Source organism: Stegostoma tigrinum, chromosome 9, assembly GCF_030684315.1.
Source record: "Stegostoma tigrinum isolate sSteTig4 chromosome 9, sSteTig4.hap1, whole genome shotgun sequence".
Taxonomy (NCBI): Eukaryota; Metazoa; Chordata; class Chondrichthyes; order Orectolobiformes; family Stegostomatidae; genus Stegostoma; species Stegostoma tigrinum.
This window is the reverse complement of record NC_081362.1, coordinates 71244333-71269218: the sequence shown is the minus strand read 5'-3', so window position 1 is coordinate 71269218 and position 24886 is coordinate 71244333. Positions and strand designations below refer to the sequence as shown.

Here is a 24886-nt window from a genome sequence, read left to right as displayed (position 1 = left end):
CTTGTTGAATAGGGTTAAGATAAGAGTAAAAGCTACAAATTCTACTTGTATTTACTTGAGATGGCTTCCATAGAAATACCTGCTACCAGTGTTCCTTGTAAGCTTCAAGGCAAGGGTACATGCACGGTGATTCACATGTCAGTGCTGTTTGCAACTGCTGGTTCTGGAAGACACTGCTCGTTATGGACTACAGACGCCACTGCAGAACAAAATTAAGTAGTGGAAATGCAGCTCATAACACATTATCTACTCTGGTGATAGCCTAAGTAAAAATTAATTTTAAAGTAGTTAGTACTTCAAATGGTTATGACTTCAAAAAGATGCTGGGTACAGTAATTTTTATTTAGTATTTGTTTTTATTCTGAATACTGCTAATGTTATTGCATGTTGAAAGCAGATTATTGACAAAAAGGTTTTTAACATTGGTAAACAGGTTTTTAAAAATGCTTCAATAAATGATTCATAAATTAATATATAACCAACTGATTGTCATAGTTTTAATATTGGTTAGTGTCTGTTGGAAGTTGTTTAGTTATTAAAAGGATACTGCAGTACGGGCCTTTAAAACTGAAGCCTTACTTATTCAATTGCACCTCTAATTTTGACACTAACTAGTTTTGTCGTACAGCTGTAGTTTCAAACAAAGTGATTTTTAATGCATATTTACTAATGAGAACTCCTATTAAGAATTAATTCTTATGTGTGCTTGATAGTCTAAAAGGTTATCATAGGTTGTTTACTCACATTGGGGTATTGAATCTTGAAAAGGACCCTACTGGAGCAGATGAAAGGGGAACAAGACCGGGCAAATTGCTCGAGACACTCAGGCAATTGAGAATTAATCATAGGGGGAGCTACCGTCATCTAATGGAGGAGATGCTGGCTAGTTACAGGCTAGCTCAGATCCAGGGGGAAGCAAATACCACTGAACAAGCTGCTTCTACTGCAGTAATGCCTGCTAGAGAATCAGAGACCAGTTTGCAGGCTGATGAGACTCGTCCTGAGGATGTACACTGAACTGATTTGAAGATGTAGTGATAAATGAGAAACCTTAAAAGTTCATGATTCCAACATTGTGTATCAATTGCGTTTGCAAATTTATTACATTGCATGAGTTTGTGATCTCTATTGCATGTCTTTTTCTAAAAAAAAATGTTTTGTGCATGTGGATCAGATTCTTTTGTTGTCAGGTTGCCTTATCCACCCAAGCAGTGACAGTTAATTTTTAATATCTGTTTGTAGCACGTCAGTTTTTATTTCGTTGTAAAAAATGTAAACACATTAAATGCATGATTCAGAACAGATACTATGACATTAATAAATCTATCATGCTTATTGTAAACGTCAGTTATTTGTAAACAATGACTATGGGCATGTTCTTGCTTTTTTTTGCAGTATTAAGCCAGAGAGGGGATTTGTCTTTTTTGAATGTGTAATAAAGCTTTATACCATGTCTGGACCATTGTTTAACTTGCGCTTTTTACATGTTAATATGGATACTCTTTCTTCATTGCAATAAATATCCAAAGTAAAACGTGAAACCAGATAGTTGTGTTTTACGTTTAATAAATGGCTTGTCTGGTGATGTTCTGCTTTTTCGTTTTAAAGATGTAAACTCTGCAGGCAATGACTACAAATTTGTGCATTTCGGTACATTGCAGTTTCAATGTTTATAAACCCATTTGAAATAATTGCACAGTTTTACACACATTTCTGATTTTTATTCAAACATTTATAAATTTTGCTATTTCCACACCTTGCCTTGAAATAATCAAAGCTGTCGGATTGAGCATAAAATAACCTAGACTACATGCACAACTGTGTATTGTTTAAGACTACACAAACCCTCTCAGCCAACGTATAACTTACTGCAAGAAATTATTTTGGCTAACTACTTTTAAAAAAAATTACTTATTTTACAAGGTAGCAAGTTGGTTATTTTCAATAAAGATTTGATGAAATGTTTTTCTAAGTTGTATACTATAATTTTTTTGAGGATAAGTGTGTAAAAAAGTGGGTAATGGTTGGGAAATTGGGTACGTATGCAGAACAGCACATCTCATTTAAGAATAAAAAGGACACAAATTTCTAAAATATGTGCCTTTTTAAAAAAAAATCCTGTATATTGATTAGTGGTTGAATGTAATAAAAATGGAATGGAGGGTTTTTTTCCCTGATATTTTATGTATCCGTTAAACTTTTGATTCTGGCAAACAGGATTTGCTTAAAAAAGACTGCCTTAAATTTGCACATGTCAGCTATATTCTGGCATTGAGTTTGAAATGCTGTGCGTAAGTACACTATTTGATTTTAATGTTCCACATAAATTGCATAGAAAAAGAACTCTAGTGGGGACTGTGCAGATCAAGACATCAAATTGCAAGCATACAATACAGTGTTGTAGCAAACAGATCAAGCCCTCATGTAGCAAGCTTGAGCACACCTGATTTAGAGGCTGTTTATTAAAAATTTGGAATGTACTTTCTGAAGACTTGCCTATAACTTGGTTATATTGTAAATCATTTTTGTGCTGTTCCTGTGTGTGAAATATTGTAGTATTATTATATATAAACTTTAAACCATACCAATTCATGATTTTATAAAAGAAACTCATTGAGTTAATATTTTTGATGATTTCTACCTCCTTCCACAGGTTTCATCTTTCCCTTTCTTGTAATTTGCAAGTTTTTGCCCTTGCAAATGAAAGACCTCAAATTGATGAAGAACAAGGCTAATTCAAGATGCAATGTCATATAATTCAAAAGTAGATTAATTTGTTAATTGTTATAAAATTGATCCTGAGAACCATTTCTTGACCTTTATCCAATTTCTTTATATTAAAAGATTACTTTGTACAATTGAATCTGTATTTATAGATAAGCAATTCGAACACTTGAAATGTTTTGAAATAAAAGTATTTTACAATTTTTGTATTGTTCCTCGTAATTACATTTCAATTTGGCATGAGCAAACTTTGAATTTTAACCACCCTTTTTCTCTAGTTTTTTAAAGAATTCAGCTAACATGTTGTAAAGGGTAGGTGTTAAATGATGTTGTTTCATACATAAGACAACATTTATCATTTCGTGGATAGCTATTCCAGTTTTTTTTAAAGAAATATAAACCCTCTTCTCTCCTTTTAGTTAACATATTCAACAGGTAAGGCATCTGAAAAACTTCTGTACATGTGATGGAGATTGCATGTGTAATAGTATTATTTTGTTTCTCACAGGGTTCCGCAGATCTTGAAGACCCCTGGTAGTTAAATAGGCTAGAATCGCTAAGAATTTCCTGGTTTGAAATATGGAAGAAACCTTCGTTCACACACCTTTTATTTACTACAAGGGAAATTAAAAATCCAAAGGATCATCTTTTAAAGTCATTTTGTCAGAAGGGCAGGAGGAGCTTAATTGTTAGAATTATACACCATTTGTTCATTTCTTTTTGCATATTCTAATATTGCCACTCTTGCGCATCTTCCTGTAAAACAGTATTTTGTTGACTGCCTCAGACTTACTGATTGCATCTGTACCCAACTTGTTGCCTGACGGAATGGTGATGCTGTTAGGAGATGTAATAAAGTATCTGGGGTGCGTGGATTTCTAGTTTCATTTGGAAGATGCACTAAGTACTGTTAATTTAAATCTAACTCACCGGACATGAGCATGTACAAATTGCTGTATAAGGCATTATTTGATTGCAAGGTTCAAGGTTGAGAGCTTCTGCACCTATCTCAGGCCCAGAGGGAACATGCAGTAAGCAGAATGCTGTAGAAATTTATTTTGTGTAATTCTTCACTTCAATTTCTGCTGTACTACCAAATACTCAGTTTTCTCTGCTGTCAGATATGCAGTATATGTTGTCTACGGCTTGCTTGAAGATAACATTGCATTTGGCAATAAATATAGCAAATGTATGGTAAAGTTCCCTTATGATTTTAAAGCATGTGTAGATTATAAGCTCTTGCTAAGCAGAACCTCTGGACAAAAATGAATAGATTAATTTATGCTTCTGTGTCAATTGTCATTTGCTTTAAACATCCCACCATTATTGCAGAAGTTGAAAAAATTGCTATAAAATTTGCCTTTCTCACATACTGTAAATTGTGATTTTGTTCTACATGTGGTTTTCTATTAGTATCATTGATTTGCAGCAGAAATAAAGAGACAGCCTTGTGTAAACTGGGGTATAGTTTTGCAAAAGAGTCGTTTGCATTAACAATTTCAAAACTAGAGATCACATAGATTTATAAATGCAATTTAAAATATTCTATTGTGAATTTAAGCTTTACAGAATTTTAAAAAATTTTTGTTCAGTGATTTCTTTTTCTTCATTCATTGTGGAATGGGCATGGTACAGAGTGGCTGTCTTTTAAGGTACTTGATTCTTTGATTTGTATTTCTGCAGTAACATGATTTTACTGAGTAAGTTTGAGTTATGCATGTATTAAAGTTTGGTTTAAGTTAATGGTTGAGGGAAAGGGTATTTGAGCAGCATTGAGGGCAGAGAAAGCAATGAATGTATCCGCTTGTACACAATACACATGCTATGGATGCCTTTTAAGATATAAATAATGCAGCTTGTCTGTTAATGGTGTATTGTAGACAATGTTCATTGCCCTTATACATGATTGAAACATACTAATGAGTGATGCTGATTTTGAATTTGTATAAAATTGAGTTCATTTGTATTTCTCTCTAACTTTGTTTTTTTCCCCTCATTTAAGTCTTTAAGCTGGAAAGCTGCCTGTTACCATACACCCTTGAGCACTGGTGCCTACAACCAGCTTCCCCAATCGTTTGGTTCATTGTGTAGGTATGATTCTTGGCCTAGAGAGTATGATTATTGCCAGTGTTTTTATTTATTCACTAGATTTTAGCTACAACAATGAAAATGTCCTGAAGAAGATGTTAACAGGTGTTTTAACCCTTTGTTAAGATTATGGGGTTGTTTTAGGATAGGGGATGAGGAGTGCACAAGTGGTTTCTTATTTTCCACAAGCTGTCCACTCTGGTCCTTCCCTGTACTGACTATAGTATATCCCCTGTATGATATTTGTGATGTTTCATACAATACAGTGATCATAACCACCTTGTTATCTTCAATAAAGGATTGCTAAATGCATTGTGACTTTTTTGTATTTACAGTTTGTATCACGTTATGTACTGCCAAGAATAAACCTTTATCACTATTTTGTATGCTTACCTGCAATAGAGAGAGAGCTGATTCTTGTAATTATCTTTAGCCATATCTACATTATTATGTGAGTAGTAGACATGTAATTCCTACAGGTTTTAAAAAAAAAATCTGAATGGAACTTAAGTTTGGATTTCAAGAGGGATTTTGAATTCTGTTAGATATTGGGACTCTGTATTCTAAGGTCAGAAAGGCTGCAAAACATTGATTTTCAAAAGTGGAATTGAGTTTGCTGTGTTAACTATTTCCATTGTGCAGCCTGTTTTGTTTGATTCTCACAGTCTTTTTGGAATAATGGAATTGATAAAACTTTACAATCAGCTTCAGTACTGTATGTAAATTTTGGTTGATCTGACATTTAAAATATTTTCATCTTAGAACTGAAGATCCATTTGGCCATTCAAATTGTCTATGTGTTGACGATGTAATTTGTGTTTATACTGAGCACTTGTTAGTGCTTTAAGAACACTTGCACTTAGACATTCACTTTAAGTCATTATGTTATAACCCGAATTGTGTAATTTCTGGAATACACTTCCCATTTACTCAAAAGTGAAAATGATGAGTAATTTGCTTTTGTTTGGTGAATAAAGTATATGTCTTCTTGTTTGTTGCATATCAAATTAAATTAGATAACATTGCTTGAAACAGAAACATAAAATGTTTGAAATATATTGTTGACCAGTCAACCTCTCTGGAGTGATCTTAATGATATTTTGGAGTTGTCATTCAGAGCAATGCTTGATGTTCTGCCACTGTAGTCTTACAGTAAACATGACTACTTCTATCTCCTAAACAAAACTACAAATTTGAAAATTGTTTACAGCATTTTCGTGAGTCACAGTTGCAAGATGAATGGGGAGGAAATACTTAAAACGTTGATGTTACAAGCATTGGATTGTCTTTCTGTGATATTTATCCAATTCATTATAGACTTACACTAACAGTTACTGTGTAGCTTTTATCAGAATGTCAATCATATTCATTTTATTAATTGTGATCTAATGCTCTGGAGTTTTCTGGCATTTGATCAGCCTCATTCTTTGCTATTATATGTGTTCATTTTGTGAAGACAAATGCTTATGGAAATTTGCTCTGTATAATTGAAATCTCTGAATTGTAATAAGATGTTGATATCTTACTGTTTCACCAACTACAAATATACAGTGCTAAGTAGTTTTAGTAAATATATTTACTGATTATCAAATTATACCCAGTGCTACATGCTAACTGTATTCACAGTCTATCTTGTAGAACTGCTTGGTTTGGAATTTACAGTACACTTGTGAATGTCCCTTGAGGTAAGAAGATGGATTGACAGATTTCCACTGTAAATACTTAACAAAAATGAAATTAAGAGTTAGAGGATCATTATTTTGGTGACTTTACTTTCAGCACGTAGCTTTCAGTACTTGCTGCTATCAGTTGTTGTTTTAAAATTCAGTATTAATTCCTCTTGCCAAGAAAACATGTTATTCGGTTGTATAATCTATGTCTGCAGCTCATTCTTCCCTGCCAAAAGAAAAATGTACATGAACAGTCTTGGGTGAAAGGTTGTTTTTGTTCATGAGACTAAGATTAGTTTACATGTTAAATGTCTTCTGTTATTGTTTTCATTTTCTCTGTGGAGTAACTGTATTTATGATATGTGAAAGCCTCAAGAATATCAGTGCAGACCTGTGGGATATCAAAGTAAAATAAATCCTGGATTAAGTGATTATAGATCTATTAAATTGCATTTTGGAATCTGTACTAACTAGCTGTTACCTAATTTTTCAGGAACAAATGCAGTTGATCACACAACATGGGAGACTTTAAAATATTTCTGTTAGTGTGTGTGTGTGTGTGTGTGTGTGTGTGTGTGTGTGTGTGTGTGTGCAACTTCTCTACATTCTGAGTACGATTTAAAATATTCAGTCTTACATTCCTTGTTACATAGATGTCAACCATTTGAGAACCATAGTATATTTTGCAACTTTGAAAGAGCAGTTTCTAGTGCTGAATTATACATAGCTTGGAATTTATAGTTTTGGAATGATTGTGGGCTTGGAAACACGACAAAGTATTAAATGTGCAAGGGGTTCAAAGTAGCACCCTGTGCATGCCAGTAAATGGTGGGTTCTGACAGCAGTGTTTTATTTTGGAAGTATCCTAGTCTGTATTGAAATGGTAAGTACAGTTTGGATTGCCTTTACAAACTAAAAGACAAAAAAAAAGTAGTGTGTTCTGAGCTGTATAAAAGTTTCTTTCCAAAAATCAGCCAACATCAGACAGAAGTCATTCATAATATATTCACAGGACATTGGCATGCTGCTGTGGCTGCACTTATTGCGTGTCTTAGTTGCCTGAGCAAGTAGTGATGGGCCTTTCCTTCTAACTCTCTTTGTCTGTTAGTGATACTGTAAAATGATGAGTTTCAGGAAATTGGAACAGTGATTCAGTGTTGAAGTTAGTGTTGAGAAACTTGAAAGTGTACAATTCCAGTGGCATTTCTGCTTCTGTTCTAAGTGGTAAAGATTGCAGTGAGGAAGATATTGTCAAAGTAACTTGTTCCCACACCGCAATTGTAGATCAACTACATTACACCATGGTGCGTTGGGCACTGATCAAGCAAACTGCTTTATCGGAGATGGTGTTTAGCTGCTTGAATGTTACCGTGGCTAAGTAATTTGAAGTGAAATGATAGATCAATTTGGGAGTAATCGGGATCAGTCACTGGATTGCTATTTTTGATAAAACCTATTAAAGAAAGCTTTTGGTCTGTGATGATCCTAAGATATTCTTAGTGCATACGTAGCAATAATAGTACCCTAGAATGACATGGAAGATAGGTTTTCTTACTCTTTTGAAGTAATTTGGCATCTATGGTGCCAGTCAAATCTGTATATTATCTGGGCCTCGATATACCTTGGAATGGGGGTGACATTGTTGGAGGAGTCAAAATAGAGTTGAACACTCTGGAAACGTCTGGGGTACCCAAATTTTAACTTTCCGCTGAAAGGTAGGTTTATTTGTGAAGCAAGTAACTTGTTGGACACTTACCAAAGGCTCTGAGAACAATAACCATCTTCCTTTCTAGAGCTTCAGCTATGGAGATTTTTCAACCACTCCCTCCCCCAGCCCTGACCTCATTTTTTTGACCAGACAGTTTGAAATCATCTTGATATCAGACAAAGGTACTCTGACTTCTTCAGCATTCACTTCTCGCATTTACGTCCAGAATAAGGCTATGATGAAATCCATATCTATATGATTGATATCCGTAAAGGAGTAGTATTGATGAAACATGAATTATGTGATGAGTAGGTTTTTTTTAGCAGTTGCTGTTTGAGTACACTACTGATAACACTTTCCATTGCTTTCCTTGATGGGAAGAGGTTATGTTATATTTAGCCGCCTTATTTAAATAGGACATTAACTGGGAAATGTTAACATTATCAGTCAGAATCTTAGCTTTTGCAGTTTGGCTAGTTAAATCACTTAGCTACCACTGTTATCAAATGGATATGGTAGAACCATAGAGATTTGTGACCCATAAATTGTGGGTCTGCTTAACTTTGATTTTGGACGATATATTTCTTGCTGTTTTTGTTGCTTGATTGTCTCTGGGACAGCTCTCCCAACCTGGGTACTTCCCCCTAGATGTTACTGACTTTAAGGTCATCAGAAGTACATTGTCTTTGTCCAGTCTTGAAATGATGCCTAAAATATTTGTCCTAGCTTTCACACTGCTGAAATTTGTATTTTCAAATTTGTTCTTCGGATGTGAGTCCCCCTGACATAACTGCATGATTTGCAGTGACCGATGAGGTCACTTTGCATGGTTCAGTTTAAAAGCTGTTTTTTTTTTTAATTTGTGGTTCATATTGCACTCTACATGACTACCAGATACCTCCAGACTCGAACTAGTAAAGTACTTCTTGAAATTGTAATGACTGGAGAGTGATAGAAGCCAGATCATTCAGGGATCACTGGCTGTCTTTCCTGATGTGTCAGTCAGTTAGGTTTGCATGACCACATGCGGAATCTCAGACTAATAAATCCCGTAATAAATCAAAAGTTGGTCAAAAAGCAACACTTCATTATTGTGCAGGATGACAAGAGAGTGGCAACTAATCCCTGGTTGAAGAACGCTTTTCTTAAATGTTTTACTTCCAAGTTTCTTTCCAAATGAATGCCATACTTGTTGTAGTTTTTCATCTAGTTTTTGGTGCTACTTTCATCTCCCTAATAAACTCCCTCCCTGCCCCTGCATTGGTTGTTCTGGCTGGTTTAATCCTTGCACATCTTATACACAGAAATTGTCATTTTCCAAAATTAATCTGTTATTCATCAATAATAACGAAAAATATAAAAATAAACGACTAAGGGTTTTAACAATGTTGTTCATTGGTGCGTTTGAGGGAAGCAAATCAATCCTCATCAGTCTGGCCTGCATGTTACTACAAACCAACTCTGTTGTTAAGTATCCAATGAAATGGCATTGTAACGCACTCGGTTGAATAAGTCAGTTAAAGATCAAACTGGATATAAGCCCGGCAATTGGAGAAGATAAAGGCACACTCAGTCTAGTAGATTTTGCAAAGTCCTCCTCACTCACAGTTTGAGACTTAAGCCAAAAATGGGAGAACTGTGCCAGAACCTAGCCAGTTAACAACGTGGCAGGCTCTGAGTAATACTTTTTTTAGCTAATGCTCCAACAATCAATTATCTGGTGGGAGGGGAGGAGAGAGAACCTGCCTTCTCTCCTAGTCTTAATTGTTGCAAATTCATCTATTTCTGATACTCTGTAGGAATTCATACTGGATTGTCCATGTGATTAAGCAGTCCCATCTTTAGTTTGAGGATGCTGTCCAACAAGCTAAATGGATTAAAAATATAAACATGGCTCCTGAAAACTGCATCAATGAGACGCTGTTAGCATTGGGTATTAGCAGATGTAGAATTGTTTTCAATAACAGTCTATAAGCTAATTATCCAACGAAATAGTGTCGGTTCGATGGGTTTGCATTTTGGTTTCACAGGTCGGCGCAACATCGAGGGCCGAACGGCCTGTACTGTGCTGTATTGTTTTATGTTCTATATGCTTTTTTACAATACTAATCTCTTAGCTTGATGACAACAGGAGAGTGCAGGATATAGAAGTACATTAGAGAGAAAGAAATAAAGAATTTGCTGATAGGGTTGGATAAAGTAGAGTTGGAGGAGGCTTGCATGGAGCATAAAACATTGAAATCATCAAGTCACTTCAAATGGCCTGTATGTACATGGCATTTCAGATGGATCCTGAGAGGAATTGTTACAGTCTTCCGTCCTATTGCTTTTGATAATCATAGATTGTCAACATTTTCTGCTTAATAACATCGCTTTACGTTAGTTCACCTTTGCATTGAGTAATAAAATATGATACTTAAGTCAGTTTATTTTATACAAAGTACCCAAATGACTAATCTACAGTATTTTAATCCTATATGATCATTTTTACAAAATGTGATGGCTAATGCCTTCTGATCAAAACAATTGAAATGACCATAATAGTCTTATAATATTTCATAAGTAATCCAACTGCTTCTCTTCTCCATAAAATAAATAAGCAAAGACTTGTATTTATGTCATCCCTTTGTTCAGGAAATTCAAAGCACTTCACAATGTAAAGTACTTAATTGGATATAGTTGCTGTTATAATATAGGAATTGTCACAGCCAATTGCACACATTATGCTTCTATGAATAAGCATGATAATGACCAGCAATTCATTGAAGTTGATTGTAAATTAAAAATCGACCTGGAGACACTTTTTCAAAATAGTGCTGTTGGATCTTGTATTCCCACCTGGGAGGACTATAGTTTGTGGCCCAAATGTTGTAGTGTAGACTGGAGTCATGTATCAGAACTATGTAAATCCCTGGCACAGATGACTCCAAGGGTATTCCCTAGCAAATTGAAATTGAATTCTCCCACTGACTCCCCTTAGCATTCCCTTCCTCCTATTGGCCTGGGCTGCCACTGTGAGACTGGAGCTGATTCAACCTCATAAGGGATGTCAGATTTTCTTCCATAAAAATCATTAGTGAATCAGATGGATTTTTACAACAATTGACAACGTGGCCATCATTAGACTTCTCATTCAAGATTTTTAAAAATTAAAATCCACCATTTTCCATTGAGGAATTCAAACCCAGGTCCTTAGACCAGTATCCAGATATCTGGTTTGCAGTGAGAACATCAGGGTGCCATTGCTTCCAACATGTATGACCCCATCAGTCCACTTTCAATCAGTAAAGTAACGGAAGAGGTCTTCAAAAGGTGCTGTCAAATAGTATTTGCTTAGCAAAAACCTATTGACTAATGTTTAGTTTGTATTCCACCATAACTGCTCAGCTCCTAATCTTGTTAGTCTGGGTTTAGACATGGATTGAAGAGGGGACGTAAGAATGATGATACAAAGGTGGGTTGCGTTGTGGGCAGTGCATTAGTGTTCTAGGTTACAAAGGGACATTGATAGGATGCAGAGCTGGGCTGAGAAGAGGCAGATGGAGTTTAACTCTGAGAAGTGTGAGGTGATTCGTTTTGGAAGGAAAAAGAGATTTACCAGGATGTTGCCTGGAATAGAGGGAAGGTTTTACGAGGAAAGGTTGAGAGAACTAGAGCTTTTCTCATCCTTCATCGTTTTAAAGAGAAGTGCCTTGGTGGTGGTGTACAGAATAATCGGAGGTATAGATAGAGTAGACAGCCAGAGACTTTTTCCTGGGGTGGAGGTAGCTTTTATGAGGGGACATAGTTTTAAAGTGAAAGGAGGTAGATTTCGGGGAGACATCAGAGATAGGTTCTTTACTCAGGGTGATGGGGCATGGAATGCATTGCTGGAGAGGGTAGTGGAGTAGGCATCATTAGGGGCATTTAATTGGCTATTAGATAGGCATATGGATGATAGTATAAGGTAGGGGTGGACATTAGATAGACCTTAGGTTTAGGGTAAAAGTTTGACACAACGTCGTGGGCCGAAGGGCCTGCACTATGCTGTACTGTATGTTCTATGTGTAAACACAACATTGGTAAATATAAGCTCATCAGTTATTTGGAACATGTAGCCGTGTATTAATGCCAGTTTTCAGGTATTACATTTGTATACCAGTACTGAAGAATTGTGAAGTCAGCAATAGCATATGTTGCAAAATATTACTAATGACTAATATGCAGACTTTAAACCATACCCAATTTAAATCCAAATACATAGATTTTCGTACATACATGGACAAGGACCAATGTGGCAAAGACACTTTTCAGCGATATTGTCTATGAAAATATGGCAAAAAGATACCAGATTGTAGATCACAGTTCAAAAACAAAGGATGTGGTGACATGACTTACAGTCCTTTTCTGGTGATAATATTGCATTGTTGACTATGGCCATCCCTGTTTTGCTAACTGATCAGTTGGAGTTACTTGACTTGAGCAGTTTTATCTTCTCCCAAAAATATCTTCCAGTTTTATTTCTTCCAGGCAGCTGAGAATGTGCTTGCACTTCGTGGCAGCCTTAAAGACCTGCATCTCTGTTGTCTCCTGTCAATATTGCAAATTGCCACTTACAAACAATCCAAAAGTTTTCTTGGGCAGTTTTGGTTTCAAATACCTGATGTTGAATGTCCCACTTGTATCAAAATCCAGTTTTCAGCAGTCGCGTGCTCTTGTGTAAACATTCAGTGACTGGTATTTTCTCTTTTGAATTAAAACAAATCCAGAATTCTGTTTTCTGATTTATATTTCCAGTTAAAATGTGTGTATTGTTTTAATGTCCTTTACCCTTGGAGAAATGAAATTTCATTTTTAAATGTTTCCTGACCAAGTAAACATGACATACATACAAAAAATTACATTTGTTCAACCAAATTGATTCCTTAATGTATTGCCTAAATTTCAACCAATTCCAATATTTTTACAACTACATTCACTTTTATAGTGATGCTATGAGGTTGAAATAATGACCTCTGGTAAAACTATTTTGCAGTTCAAATTTTACGTTTTTCAATAAAATTGAAGAGACTATGATCAGTGTATATTCATGTTTCTTAGTTACAACTAAAATTAACTTCAGAATCCTGTAAAAGCCAATAATTCAGAGTCTCTGTTTCCACTTTAGACTGGTACTTCTAATATTTAATTTTTTAAAGTACTGTGCTAGCTTCTCTATTCTTGATTTATCATTTTGTAATAAGACTTCACCACCCCCAAATCACTAGCATTCATGCCATTTTAAAAGATTTACTGAAGCTCGGGCAGCAAACATTGTATCATGCATTAGAATGGCCTTCAAATTCTGAGGTTCCAGTTTACCTTCAAGTTGTAAACAAAAACAACTAATCATGCAAACTTCCTTTTTTATATATATTTACAAATAAAATGTGTAGTTCTTATGGTATCAACTGGAACAAAGAGGTTTATGCTGTCGACCAGAAGATTGAGAACATTTTGAAACCAACAAAAAATGACTTAAAAAGTAATAATGGTGGGGTGGGGGGTGGTGGTGGGTGCTGGGCTGGGAAGGAGAGAGAGAACCTTACTGGGGTAATGATCTGGAATTATAGCCTCAATATTTCCAGTCATTACAAAAGTTAAAATCTTTCTGTCCCAGTATACACAATGCGCCATATAACCCGTCTTACAAAACCCAAATTAACAGACATTCTCAGAAAACAACTACAACCTGTACCTCCACTGGTTAAATTTCTACTCCCTCTACACACAGATACCAAAGAAAATTGGTGTTTAGGTGGAGGGAAAACTGAGATGATAGTTCAATGGTCCCAGTCCACAGGGTTTGCTGAGACTGTCTTTTGGCCTGCTAGGACTTGTTGCTTCTGGATCTCTGTCCAAGTACTTACATTTGCTCCCAGCGGCACAAGAGAGTCTGGATCACAACTTAATGATGAATAACAAAAGAGTAACTGGTGAGGGGAAATAAATTGCCTTTTTTCAGGCTTCAGGGATGTTTTACTGTAGATAGAAGGACACCACCCTCAAATTTTCTGGATATATCATTCAAGCTGTTCAGCTACCCGAGTGCTAATTCTGTTGTTAGCAGGCAGAAGATCTTTGTTATCAACATCTGGTCGCAACTCTACAGACACTATTCCGCTACTTGATGCCAGCCGAAGCTAATTATGTATACACTCTGGGTGCCTATTCATCTGCATTTAAACTCGACACATTGATTGAATAAACATTAGTTTAATCAACACCAAATAAATGCCAGTAACTTGTTTTTTAAAAATGTATCAATCTCTGGGGTGGCATGATGGCTCAGTGGTTAGCACTGCTGCTTCCTAGCACCTGTGTTCAATGCTACCCTCGGGTGACTATATGTTTGGAGTTTACACGTTCTCCCCGTATCTGCGTCAGTTTTCTCTGGGTACTCCAGTTTTGTCCCACAGTCCAAAGATGTAAAAGTTAGGTGGACTGGCTATGCAAAATTGCCCTGTAGTTGCCAGGGATGTGTAATTGAGATGTGTTAGGCATGGGAAATATTGGGTGGGAGATAGGTCTGTGTTTGTTTGATGCCCTTTGAGAACTTGCTGGGCCGAGTGACCTGTTCCTACACTGTAGGGACTCGGATTCTTGCGCAATACTTATTTGTTTTTAAAATCGTTTTCTTATTTCAGTCCTAAACTTCATGTTCAAAAATACAGGAAAAATCAAAGTATATAGTCTTTAGAGATAGGAGATGCTGGAGAATCTGTGATAACAAGGTGTAGAGCTGGATGAACACAGCAGGCCAAGCAGCAGCATAGGAGCAGGAAAGCTGACTTTTTGGACCTAGACCCTCCTTCAGAAATGGGGGAGGGTAAGTGTCCTGAAATAAATAGGGAGAGAGGGGGAAGTGGATAGAAGAGAAGATAGGTGGAGAGGACATAGACCGGTCAAAGAGATGGGGATGGAGCCAGTAAAGGTGAGCGTAGGTAGGGAGGAGATAGGTCAGTCCAAGGAGGACAAACAGGTTCAAGGGGGCGGGATGAGGTTAGTAGGGAGGAGATGGGGGTGGGGCTTGAAGTGGGAGGAGGGTATAGTTGGGAGGAAGGACAGGCTAGGGAGGCAGGGACGAGCTGGGCTTGTTTTGGGATGCAGTACGGGGAAGTGGAAATTTTGAAGCTTGTGAAGTCCACTTTGATACTGTTGGGCTGCGGGGTTCCTAAGCAGAATGATTTGCTGTTCCTGCAACCTTCGGGTAGCATCGTTGTGGCACTGCAGGAGGCCCAGGATGTACATGTCTGCAGAATGGGAGGGGGAGGTGCAGTTGTTTAGTGTAAATCAAGCGCAGGTGTTCTGCAAAGCAGTCCCGAAGCCTCCGCTTGGTTTCGCCGATGTAGAGGAGGCCACAACGGGAACACCGGATGCAGTATACCATATTAGCAGATGTGCAGGTGAACATCTGCTTGATGTGAAAAGTCTTCTTGGGGCCTGGGATAGGGATGAGGGGGGAGGTATAGGGGCAGGTGTAGCACTTCCTGCGGTTGCAGGGAGAAGTGCCAGGTGTGGTGGGGCTGGAGGGGAGCGTTGAGCAGACAAGGGAGTCACGGAGAGAGTGGTCGCTCCGGAAGGCAGATATGTGTGGGGAGGGAAAAATGTCTTTGGTGGTGGTGTCGGATTGCAGATGGCGGAACTGTCGGAGGATGATGCATTGGATTTGGAGGTTGGTGAGGTGGTACATGAAGACAAGGGTGATTCTGTTTTGGTTTTTATTGCGGGGAGGGGGTGTGAGGGATGAGGTGCGGGAATTGCAGTAGACACAGTCAAGGGCGTTTTCGACTACTGGGGTGAGGGTAGATGTTGCGGTCCTTGAAAAACGCGGACATCTGAGATGTATGGGAGTGGAAAGCCTCATCCTGGGAGCAGATGTGGTGGAGGCGAAGGAATTGGGAATGGCATTTTTGCAGGAAAGTGGGTGGGAGGTGGCATGCTTCTGTTCTTGTAGATGTAACTAGAATTCGAATTGCCGAAGAGGATGCCAGATAACATGTATATGCCATAGTTGTGCTTTTGTCCAAATCCTTTGTCTCACTATATTCTCAAATAATATGAAGAATGCTTCCACATCCTTTCCAAAATTTGGTAAGGCCTGTGCAAATTTAACAGTCTTCCGGGTCATGGCTCAGATTTTCCCACCAGAGCCTGCAACAATGTCTGATGTAACAAAGTGTGGAGCTGGATGAGCACAACAGGGCAAGCAGCATCTTAGGAGTATAACAGCTGACATTTCGGGCCTAGACCCTTCATTATCTTAAGCTTCTATTCTTATTCTCTGGCTTTCTATCTCTTTTGCAGTTCTAATTTTTAGTTTTCTCATTTCTTTACTTTTTAATTCCATTTTCTGTCTTAATTCCATCCCTGTTCCTTATATTTTTCTGATCACACTGACTTTCTCTACTGTCTCCAATTTCTTTTACTCCTCCTGTTTGAGCTGAAATAACGATAATTGGGTACCACATTATTCTAATATTTCAGAGCCTGGAGCACAGCAGTCTCTTTCACAATCTTTGATTTTTAAAGCTGTCTTTTTCCCATTTTGATTCACAATCAAAAACAAAAGTGAAAAGATGTGATCTTTTAAAAAAAATCAACAGATAATAATAAGACAGGCACTCGGAGCATCCATGGGTTAGTAGAAGGAAGAGACCTAAGTAAATTTTTATTCTTGGAGGATCAGATTGGCAAATAGGAAATCAGGAAATTGCAGGTTCTTTGAAGAAATACTTTTGATCTATTTTCTGAGTTGAAGACACTTGGATGAGACAGAGTCCTCTCAAAATATATTAATAAGATAGACTCGAACTTTTTCTTATTTTAAAAAGCAGATGCCAGGTGTTGCATTTCAGATGCAACTTGATTGGTCAAACTACCAGTCTTGAATCACAACGGACGTTATTCATACACTATAGTTAAAATACAAAAGAAAGAAAGACCCTTTTTCTGAAGAAGGATCTAGGCCTGAAACGTCAGCCGTTCTGCTGCTCTGATGCTACGTGACTTGCTGTGTTGATCCAGCTGTACACCTTGATATCTGATTCTCCAGCATCTGCAGTTCTTTGCTATCTCTGGAGTAGTGTCCAGTCCTGGTCACCCAGTTATAGGAAGGATATTATTAAACTAGAGACATTTCAGTAGAGATTTGCCAGGTATGGAAGGTTTGAGTTTCTAAAGATAGGCTGGGACTTGTTTCATTGGAGCATAGGAACTTGAACAGTGGAGGGTTATAAAATTATGAGGGCTGTAGATAGGTGTCTTTCCCGAGAATGGGGGATTTCAAAACTGGAGGCATATTTTTAAGATGAGTGGTGAGAATGTTTAAATTTTTTTAAAAATGAGAGTAGTTTGCATGTGGATTGAACTTCCTGAGGAAGTGGTGGATATGGGCACAGTTACCACATCTGAAAGACACCTTACATTTAAGTACATTGAAGAGGAAAGATTTGGAGGGATATAGGCCAAGTGCAGGCACCTGAGACTAGTTCACCTTGGGATTACGTTTGGAATGAACTAGTTGGACCAATGTGTCTGTTTCGTGCATGTTATGATTACTTGAGATTCAGTGTAAGGGTCAAACATACAATGAATGTGAGCTGTGGTCTCAAATCCATGGAACGTGTATTTAGGGCATTGATATTTTGCATATCGAAGCATGTGAATTATTTTTGAGGCATTTTTGCATCCTAGAAATGAATGTTTTCCTTCTGTGTTCTGACTTTGATGGTGTTGTAGTGATTATTTGGAATATTAATTTCGACTTTTAACATCAACCAACCACCCCCATAATCAATATAAGACTTCCTTGAGGATCTGGTGAAAAATAAGCTCTGAAAAGGCAAGGCTGGAGCGGAGCTCTTAAACAGTTACTTTCAGCACTGTTACGCTGGCCGTGGCCCCAATCGTCATATGCTTGCTGATCTTCGTTTGCTCTTTTCAAAAAAAAAATTCTCGTTTTGAAAATGTGGTTAAAATTGTTTCAGAGATCGTAGGAACTGCAGATGCTGGAGAATATGAGATAACAGTGTAGTGCTGCTTGAACATAGCAGGCCAAGCAGCATTTTAGGAGCAGAAAAGCTGACGGTTTGGGCCTCGACCCTTCATATCTGATGCAGGGTCTACGACCGAACCATCAACTTTTATGCTCCTAAAATGCTGCTTGGCCTGCTTCTGTTTACCCAGCTCTACACTTAGTAAAGATCATTTTCAAAACGAGATAACAAACAGGGGTGGGGGAATGGTAAGAAATCTTCAATTTTACAACTTTCCAACATATCAAATCATCCTTTGATGGTAGGTATGGTTGCACAGACGGATCCGAGAGCGAAATCTGGCCTGATAGCTTATTCTCATTGATTACACTACACCGTTTCTTTAACGTTTGTTAAGACACACTGAAACATCAAGTTTTCTTAAGTTAGAACAATCTTGAAAGAACTTAAAACAGCAATTTTTTTTTACAAAGTTTCAGATCCGGTGCAATTCGATCCATTGTTGATTTTTACCATGTTGCGTAGGCCCCCAAATTGTGAAATATTCTCTTTATACCCTCCTTATTTTTCTCCTTTTAAAATCTTCCCGTTTTCCTCGATACGGGATGGGCACTAGCCACACCGAAACGCTCAAGAGGATATATTGTCGTTGGGAAAGCCTCCCGCGTTCAAGACTGAATAACAGCCTACTTTCTTCACTCCCCGCCCCCAAGTTAAAGAACAATTGCATTGACTTGCTGCGCTCTTAAGGGAAACAAAAAAAGTCTTGATAGAAACTGAAAGCTCAAAGTGGTATTTGATCTAAGCCCTTGCCCGTGCGCCCTAGCTGAAAGCTACAATAACGAACGGTGCGAGAAAATGAGCGCGAGATTGTTCGGTTGGCAACACGAGGGAATTCAAACGGTCGCTCGCTGAACCGAAGCGGGTTGTCTGTCGACGTGAAGGGATCGAAGATGGAGGACGAAAACTTCATCGATACGAATGCACCGTCCGAGGTCTCCAAGGAGAAATCTTCACTGGACAGGGGAAATGGAAGCTCGTCTCGATCTATTGAGGATACAGACGAGAATGATATCGAAGTAAACATTCCTGATAGCGACGCCGGGTTGGCGACCCGCACCACGGAACCTCTCAGATACACTGCCACTGTCTCGAAACCTTTGGCGTTTCAGACCAATTGGCGTTTTTTGAATAAATTTAAAGTACCAGACAAAGAATCACGAGTGCCGATAAGTAGCTTGTTCCGGCCACTGTCAAAGTTGGAATTGCAAATGGCGGGCGGGCCTAAATGGAGGTGGATCAGGCGGTGTGCCCTTGCTGCGTTTTGGCTGACTTGGACAAGTTTACTGGCAGCAGCTCTAGTGATTATTTTGGAGACGCCTGAGTGTAAACCTTCACCCAGCCTCAGATGGTGGCAAAGAAAACCGATGTATCGTATCGCACTGCAGTCTTACTACGATACTAATGGGGATGGAGTCGGAGATCTGCTTGGTATAAATATCTCTAATCATACAATGTGTAGACATTTAAAATTATTGTTTTACGTACAATTCTACGAATGTTTCACCTAAATTAACTGCTCCTTGAATGCTGCTGATGTTCTAATCAAGACAGTGCCCTGGGAAACCATCTTCAGCTGCTTTAGTAAGTTAGTAGTATGCCAGACCACCTATTTCCACAATGATGCCACCCGAAGGTTGCAGGAACAGCAACTCATATTCCGCTTGGGAACCCTGCAGCCCAATGGTATCAATGTGGACTTCACCAGCTTCAAAATCTCCCCTTCCCCCAGCGCATCCCAAAACCAGCCCAGCTTGTCCCCTCCCCCCACTGCACCACACAACCAGCCCAGCTCTTCCCCTCCACCCACTGCATCCCAAAACCAGTCCAACCTGTCTCTGCCTCCCTAACCTTGAGCACTAGAGTGTAATTACTCCTTGACATCCAGTAACAGTACCATTACCAAGCACCATAAATAAATCTCTAAAAGAATAATGATTGACCAGAAACTGAATTGGGCCAGCTATGGCTATTAGACTGGATCAGAAACTAGAGATTCTGTGATAAAGGCTAGCTGCTTGCTCAAAAAGCAACCTCCGCACCCCACAGATGCAAACCAGAAGTGTGATGATAAATTGTCTTTTTCCCTGTATAAACACTGCACCAACAATTTAGAAGCTTGACCTTACAACATCCATTTCCTCCACCATCAGCATAGATTGACTGCAGTATGTTATCAGCACCGTGGCAATTTGCCAATGCTTCTTCAGCATCCATTCCCAAATTTGAGATCTTCATCACTTGTAAGGAAAGAAGAGGCCACTTTGTCCTCAAAACCTGCTGCAATTTTCAATGAAATATTAACTGATATGACTATGATTACCAGTGATAATGGGAACTGCAGATGCTGGAGAATCCAAGATAACAAAAGTGTGGAGCTGGATGAACATAGCAGGCCAAGCAGCATCTCAGGAGCACAAAAGCTGACGTTTCAGGCCTAGGGGTCTAGGCCTGAAACGTCACCTGTTGTGCTCCAGAGATGCTGCTTGGCCTGCTGTGTTCATCAGCTCCACACTTTCCTAACACTTTCACATGGATTTTCTATCTACAGAGGATTCAAGGGCTATCAAACCCAGTCTCAAATATATTCAATGACTCAACCTTGAATGTTCTTTACGGAAGAGAATTTCCCACATTAATGATAAGAAATCCTCCTTCCCTCTGTCTTTGAATGAGAGATCACTTATTTTCATATTACTAGATTTCCCCATGAGGGGAAACGTCCTTTCAGCATCTACCATGTCCAAGCCCAACAGAACTGTATAATTTTCAATAAGACCAGTTCACATTCTTGTAAGCTTCCAAGTATATAAGCCCAGCCTACTCAACACTTCCTTGCAATGACAATCGCCTCATCTGGAGAACTAGCCTAGTAAAAATACACCTGAATTGTTTCCAATGTAAGTAAATCCCATTTAGACTAAAACTATAAGTGGCTCAGTGGTTATGATCTGACCAATGCCCTTATCCTTCTTTTAATAAAAGGTAAGGTAGGTAAGTATAGGGTGGCTGTGGACACCCATGTGGGTCCAAGCTATGCCTGCCTCTTTGTAGGATATGTGGAAAAGCCCCTTTTCCGCTGTTACATCAGCATCATCTCTAACCTCTTCCTGTTACATTGATGACTATAATCACTGTATGACTCACTGCTGAACTACTGTTTGGGGACCTATAAATTACTCCTATCCTTTGCTAATTCATATTTCTACCCAGACTGATTCCACATCCTGATCATGCACTTATGTCATTTCTCATTACAGCACTAATCACTTCCTTCACCAGCAAAGCTACACCACCTCATTTTACTTTCAGTCTATCCCTCCAAGATGTCAAGTACCCTTGGATATTCGATTCCCAGACCTGGTCTCCTTGTCAGGTTGTCTCAGGTTCACTGATTTATCCCTTATACTGCTTAGTCGTCTTGGTCGCTGGTATTTCCATTAAATCCAACTGTCTCAATATTAAATCTATAAAGTCTGCCTTTTTAACTCGCTCTAGTCAGTTTGTTTTCACTGTTGGCAAATTCTGATCATTTAGCTTTAGCTGCAACAGTACCAGGTAAATATGACACTCAAAAAATCATTAATAGTTTCTAGTGGTATCTTAAGCCTGTGTACAAACTTGGTGTCAGGTTACCCAATCTAAAACGCACCAAATACCGATTCCAAAATCTCAGCCCCAAGTGCCCAGTTATGTTCTGACACAGCAAGCCAACCCAATCAACCTGGGTTGATTGCTGGAATTAGATTTAAATTAAAATGTTCAGTGATCCTGAAAATTGCTCAGTTGTTCCCACCAGATTTTACAAATAATACATCTTGGACACAAAGTTTATAATTTAAACAAAGCAGATACTTTCAGGTAGGTCTGTTTCAGAACAGTGGGATGCATTCAAGAAGGAAACAAGGGCCAACATGTTCCAATAAAGTGAAAGCAAAGGACCATCAAATCCCATGAAGCTTGAATGTCAAGCAATATATTAAAAATCTACTATCTAAGCTCAGTCTTCTTTGACTATAAACTCAAACTCACAAACCACTCCCAACTCTCAAACTCCCAGCTACACTCACTTCTAATAGCTCCATCCCTGCCTCTTTAACTTGTCTGCCTGCTCTCCACCTATCTTCCGCTATCCATCGTTGATCCACCTCCCCCTCTCTCCCTATTTATTGCAGAACCAGTCCCCCTCCCCCCTTTCTGAAGGAGGGTCTATGCCCGAAATGTCAGCTTTTGTGCTCCTAAGATGCTGCTTGGCCTGCTGTGTTCATCCAGCTGTACACTGGTATGCCAGCATTCAATTCAAGGTGTGGTCAAGGGACCATGGGCCCAAAATTGGACATTCTAAATTCACACACAGAGAACTGTGGAGACCAAGATCAAAGAATTGACAAAGATTCAAGAGGAACCAGTTACAACCAGCCCAAGGACTATGTATTAGAGAAGTGTTGACCAGATGTTCTAGCATCCTGACTGTCTGAGTATGAGTACTTTGCACCTCCCAGCACAGCAATAGTGAAGGGTGTTGGTGCAACCCCATTCAATGATTTGAACCCAGCACGTGACCCTATTGGCCAAAGGCCACAGAACGTTCTGGAAGAACATTTTGGGGCAAGGAGGAATTGGACAAACCTGCGAGCCTCCCATTCAATGAAGACTCAGTGACGAGTGGCAAAGATGCAGTGTTGCAGAGTGCACTTGCAGCAAGACTTATGACAAAGATCCTAGGGCAACCAAAGAAGACCCTGGAGCTTGGTGACCAGTGCTGTTTCACAGGGATGTGTTCTGGGACCTCTGCTCTTTGTGATCTTTATAAATTATTTGGATGAGGATGTGGAAGGGTGGGTTAGTAAGTTTGCCGATGACACAAAGGTTGGAGGAGTTGTGGATGGCATGGAGGGCTGCTGTAGGTTGCAAAGGGACATTAACAAAATGTAGAGCTGGACAAAGAAGTGGCAGAGGGAATTCAACCCAGGAAAGTGTGAAGTGATTCATTTTGGAAGGTCAAATTTGAATGCAGAATACAGGGTTAATGGCAGGATTCTTGTCAGTATGGAGGAACAGAGAGATCTTGGGGTCCACGTCCATAGGTCCCTCAAAGCTGCTACTCAAATTGATAGTGTTGTAAAGGCGACGTATGGGGTGTTGGCTCTCATGGGCAGGGGAATTGAGTTTAAGATCGGCGAGGTTATGCTGCAGCTGTATAAAACCCTTGTTAGACCACACTTGCAATATTTTGTTCAGTTCTGGTTACCTCATTATAGGAATGATGTGAAAACTTTGAGAGAGAGGGTACAGAGGAGATTTGCCAGGATGCTGCCTGGACTGGAGGGCAGGTCTTATGTGGAAAGGTTGAGGGAGCTAGGGCCTTTTTCATTGGAGCGAAGAAGGATGAGAGGTGACTTGGAGTTGTACAAGGTGATGAGAGACTTAGATAGAGTCGATAACCTGAGACTTTTATCCCCCCAGGGAGGAAATGACTGTTCCGAGGGGGCATAATTTTAAGTTGATTGGAGGAAGGTATAGGGGAGATGTCAGACGTAGGTTCTTTACTCAGAGTGGTGGGTCCGTGGAATGCACTGCTGGCAGTGGCAGTGGAGTCAGATACTTTGAGACTTTTAAGTGACTCTTGGATAGGCACATGGACGATAGTAAAATGTAGGGTATGCAAGGTAGTTTAATCTTAGTAGGATAATAAGTCGACACAACATCATGGGCCGAATGGCCTGTACTTTGCTGTACTGTTCTATGTTCTCTAAAAGGCCATGGCTTTATTTGCCTTTCCAATTACTAGCTGTACCTGCGTGGTAGGTTTTCGTGATTAGTGTACAAGAGCATCCAAATTTCTCTGTACTGCCTCATTTTTTAAAATCATTTTCCATTTAATACTTTTTTTAAAATTCATAATGCTAAAGTAGAACAATCTCCTGTTTTCCCCACATTACATTTCATCTTCTAGTTTTTCCCCACTTGATCGATATCTCGTTTAGTATCTTCCTTGCAACTTGCTTTTCTGCATCTTTTATACTGTTAGCAAATTTGGCTACGATGGTCACTTCACCCAAGTTATTAAGATAGAATGTAAGTTGGCTTCAGCACTGATTTTTGTGCCACCCTATAATTTATTGTTTACCAACCTGAAAGTGAACTAGTTAGCTAATTTTGTAACCATGTTGTTCTGTCACCCTTAAGGCCATGAGCTCTTACCTAGATACGTGGGCAGGCATTCAGACCCAAGACCCTGCTCCACCATTTGATATCATGACTGATCATCTAACCATCACATCATTGTATTCCTGTGTTATCCCTATAGCCTTTGATATTATAGGAACTAGAAATCTGCCAAACTGATCTTCCACAGCACTTTGGGGTAGAGAATTCCAAAGGTTCACCACCGTTTCTTTTTATTCCTTTTTATCACGGTCCTAAATGGCTTGCCCTCAGCATTGAGACTGTATCCTCTAGTTCTAGACTCTGCAGTAAGGGAAAAACATCTACTCTGTCCTGTCAAAAATGTTAGATCTTTCAACAGGGTTGTGTCTCATTCTTCTAAACTCAGTATTGGAGAATCTGTACAGTGGAAAGAGGCCATTCATCCCGTAGAGCCTGCATTGACCCTCTGA

At 38.9% G+C, this 24886-nt stretch overlaps 2 protein-coding genes across 8 annotated transcripts in view; both read left to right on the top strand.

Moving 5' to 3' along the window:
• The window catches only part of ppm1ba (protein phosphatase, Mg2+/Mn2+ dependent, 1Ba), a 158463-nt gene extending 153333 nt beyond the window's left edge, over positions 1-5130 (top strand). For 4 of the 7 annotated variants that reach the window (XM_048535871.2, XM_048535874.1, XM_048535872.1 and 1 more), the window contains one exon: positions 769-2588. In XM_048535871.2, coding sequence (XP_048391828.1) covers positions 769-1017 — 249 coding nt within the window. In that variant the 3' untranslated portion in view covers positions 1018-2588. Of the gene's footprint in view, positions 1-768; positions 2589-2653; positions 2807-3232 lie in introns of those variants that run through there. The other 3 variants (XM_048535876.2, XM_048535877.2, XM_048535870.2) reach the window with 3 other exon arrangements.
• A 13644-nt stretch (positions 5131-18774) lies between these two features.
• LOC125454643 (4F2 cell-surface antigen heavy chain-like) overlaps positions 18775-24886 on the top strand; it is a 124184-nt gene continuing 118072 nt past the window's right edge. Inside the window, exon 1 of the mRNA XM_048535624.1 lies at positions 18775-19697. Within this exon, the coding sequence (XP_048391581.1) occupies positions 19160-19697 (538 nt within the window). The 5' untranslated portion in view covers positions 18775-19159. The remainder of the gene's footprint in view (positions 19698-24886) is intronic.